Source organism: Gloeophyllum trabeum (genome assembly GCF_000344685.1).
Source record: "Gloeophyllum trabeum ATCC 11539 unplaced genomic scaffold GLOTRscaffold_00312, whole genome shotgun sequence".
Taxonomy (NCBI): Eukaryota; Fungi; Basidiomycota; class Agaricomycetes; order Gloeophyllales; family Gloeophyllaceae; genus Gloeophyllum; species Gloeophyllum trabeum.
This window is the reverse complement of record NW_006920720.1, coordinates 1-2,495: the sequence shown is the minus strand read 5'-3', so window position 1 is coordinate 2,495 and position 2,495 is coordinate 1. Positions and strand designations below refer to the sequence as shown.

At 50.9% G+C, this 2,495-nt stretch overlaps 1 protein-coding gene across 1 annotated transcript; it reads left to right on the top strand.

The window, feature by feature from the left end:
- Nucleotides 1-565: 565 nt before the first annotated feature.
- On the top strand, nt 566-2,172 carry GLOTRDRAFT_134590 (uncharacterized protein; the record flags this gene model as incomplete). The annotated part of the gene is made up of 4 exons (XM_007873548.1): nt 566-830; nt 887-1,109; nt 1,173-1,580; nt 1,644-2,172. 4 exons carry the CDS (start codon nt 566-568, stop codon nt 2,170-2,172), a joined length of 1,425 nt encoding a protein of 474 aa, XP_007871739.1.
- Nucleotides 2,173-2,495: the final 323 nt, after the last annotated feature.

The following is a 2,495-nucleotide window of genomic DNA, read 5'->3' as shown; positions in this document are numbered from 1 at the left end:
ACAACATCCGCAAGGGAGCTGATGTTGCTCGCATTGAAGCGACGCGACTCGCGGAATCAAGCCAGGGGAAAAAGGTATCCAGGACGCACAAACATCCGAAGAAGCGAAGATTGGATGACCGCGCAGATGCTGACGAAGGGCGCCAACCGGGCCCAAGCAAACTGAGCGACTTCCATGTCACCCAGTCCGCATCATCTTCAGCTCCCCAAGCCTTCGATCTCTTTGACGGGCCTCTAACCCCCCTCCCTTCGGATAAGAGGTCAACATCAGTACCTCTACCTGAGCTGGATCTTGGCGACCTCGACAATCTTCATGCGTTCCCCTCGTCTGCGGATCAAGATGTCGACCTCCTGCGCATTAATCTGGGCAGTCTATCATTTACAGATGGCGTTGAGGGAACCGAGTTTCCTGTCGGCACAGAGCAAGTCACGTGGCAGAACGGCGTGAAATCCTACCTGCCGTGGAATTTCATACAAGGGGATGATTGCAATGCACGTAGTCAATCTCCCATACCGTCTTAACTCATGCTCATACCCTGTATTAGGACATAAGCGTAGCACGTGCAATGGCGGCGGCGCCCGACGCCCTTAACCCAGATGAAAGCGGCGAAGCTCTGGTCTTTTCATTCGACATAAATTCTATGTGTTGCGATAGTATGTATCCTACACCTGACGAGTCATCGAAAGTGGTTGCACGGGTGAAGGAGAAACTCGCGATTGGTGTGCCAGTTCTCATTCGCGGATTCAAGCTCCCTGGCCCCCAGTACAAATTTGATCGCCCCTCTATGGAACAGTACAAGTCATCCTTGCACAACCCGGTTGTATTTCAGGGTAAGCTAATCTGTTCATCCAGCGCGTCATAGCCGCTAACGACTAGTTGTTTGCAGATGCGGCCAAGAGGTCTAAATATGTACGCTCCCTGAAAGATGCGGGCTACAATTCCAGCGACGATGAGGCTGCTGAGTCCTCGGGGGACGAGGGAACACCGCCGAAGATCTATGGGGAGCTGCCCCTTGGAGAGTTCATCGACAAGGCGACCTCAACCAGAATCTGCGGGAATCTACTTGATTCCTACGCCCCTGATCACTCTGGCATGCCTTGGTTCATTGGGTATGTCTCCAAACACGCTCCTTAGCTATCTCCTCGGTGAGAGATCTGATGCGTAAAATCTAGCCTTATGAATGAGCAGAATCATGCGATGTTTCAGAACCGGCTCTACAACCTCGCCCTGCCTTGCAAGGCTGGCACGAAGCGTCGTAAATTGGAAGACGCTGCTGAGCTAGCTGGACCGCAACTTATGCATCCAGACACATATCAGCTCGTCATGTGGGACTTGATAACGCACGGCGGATTTGTTTCGCACACGCACCATGATGCTGGCGGCGCAGCAACCTGGATGGCGATCCGTGACGGGGCCAAATTCTGGACGTTGATTAAGATGAAGACAGACGGGTTGGTTTCAAGGGAGCAAGTGCAGCAGCGCTTCAAGAGGGCAACAAAGAGTCTTCCCAAACTGTTAGAGAAATACCACGACGAAGTGGAGCAAATTGGTACGGTTTGCTTGGTGCCTGGTGACATACTGTAAGCAAACCTACTTGCCACTATCCAGAGAATGAAAGACTTACCGCAGCAACTCTTGCTTAGCATTCAGCCCCCGAATATAATGCACTGTGTGTACACGCCGGTCAAGACAGTGGCCACAGGCGGCCACTTCTACTGTTATGACCTGTGCCATCTGACGGAGTTGTCATTGGACATCGATAGGAAGTATGGCCATGTCACCACCAACCAGGCTCATCCTTCTGTCCTCAGACTTATCGGCAACCTCGCCTTGGCTCTCCCGAATCGATGGGATAAGCCCTTGCGCAAGATCCCATTTCTCGCGCTTGCCTTGATGGTCTTAGACTCGAACAAGTATGAGGGTAATTCGAAGGGACAAGGTTCGGCCCAATATTATCCACAGGGGCGGTACATGAGGGAGATCAAGGGAGAATCAGCATATGCGAAGCAAGTCATCAACTGTGTTCTCGACTTTAATGGCATTCCCGGTGATGTACCCTCCATGCACTCCCTCATCCATAAACGTCCGGGGAAAGACATTAACAGCCCAGGCGATGAATATGTAGATCTCTCATGTCTCAAAAGCTTCGAATTCGTGTCTGTGGTACAGTAAATTCATGTCTGTGGAACAGTAGTACGGTTAATACATTATTAGTACAATACAATCTGGCAGCACGCCAGTGGTTGCTTCAATAAATTACCGCCTTTGATGCTCGTATCGATGACCTGTTGCACCGGAATACACAGAAGGTAAAAATGCAGAAACTAGAAATGCACTTGTTACCAGGACCAGTTGTAAGAAGAGTCACAGTGTGTACGTGCTATCGCGAGGTTGCACCATTATTACCACATATGGCAGTAGCATTCGTGGCCCACAGGGGATATTACCCACGCTATATCAACGGTGATTACCAGCAGACCGTGGGACTCAGTTGC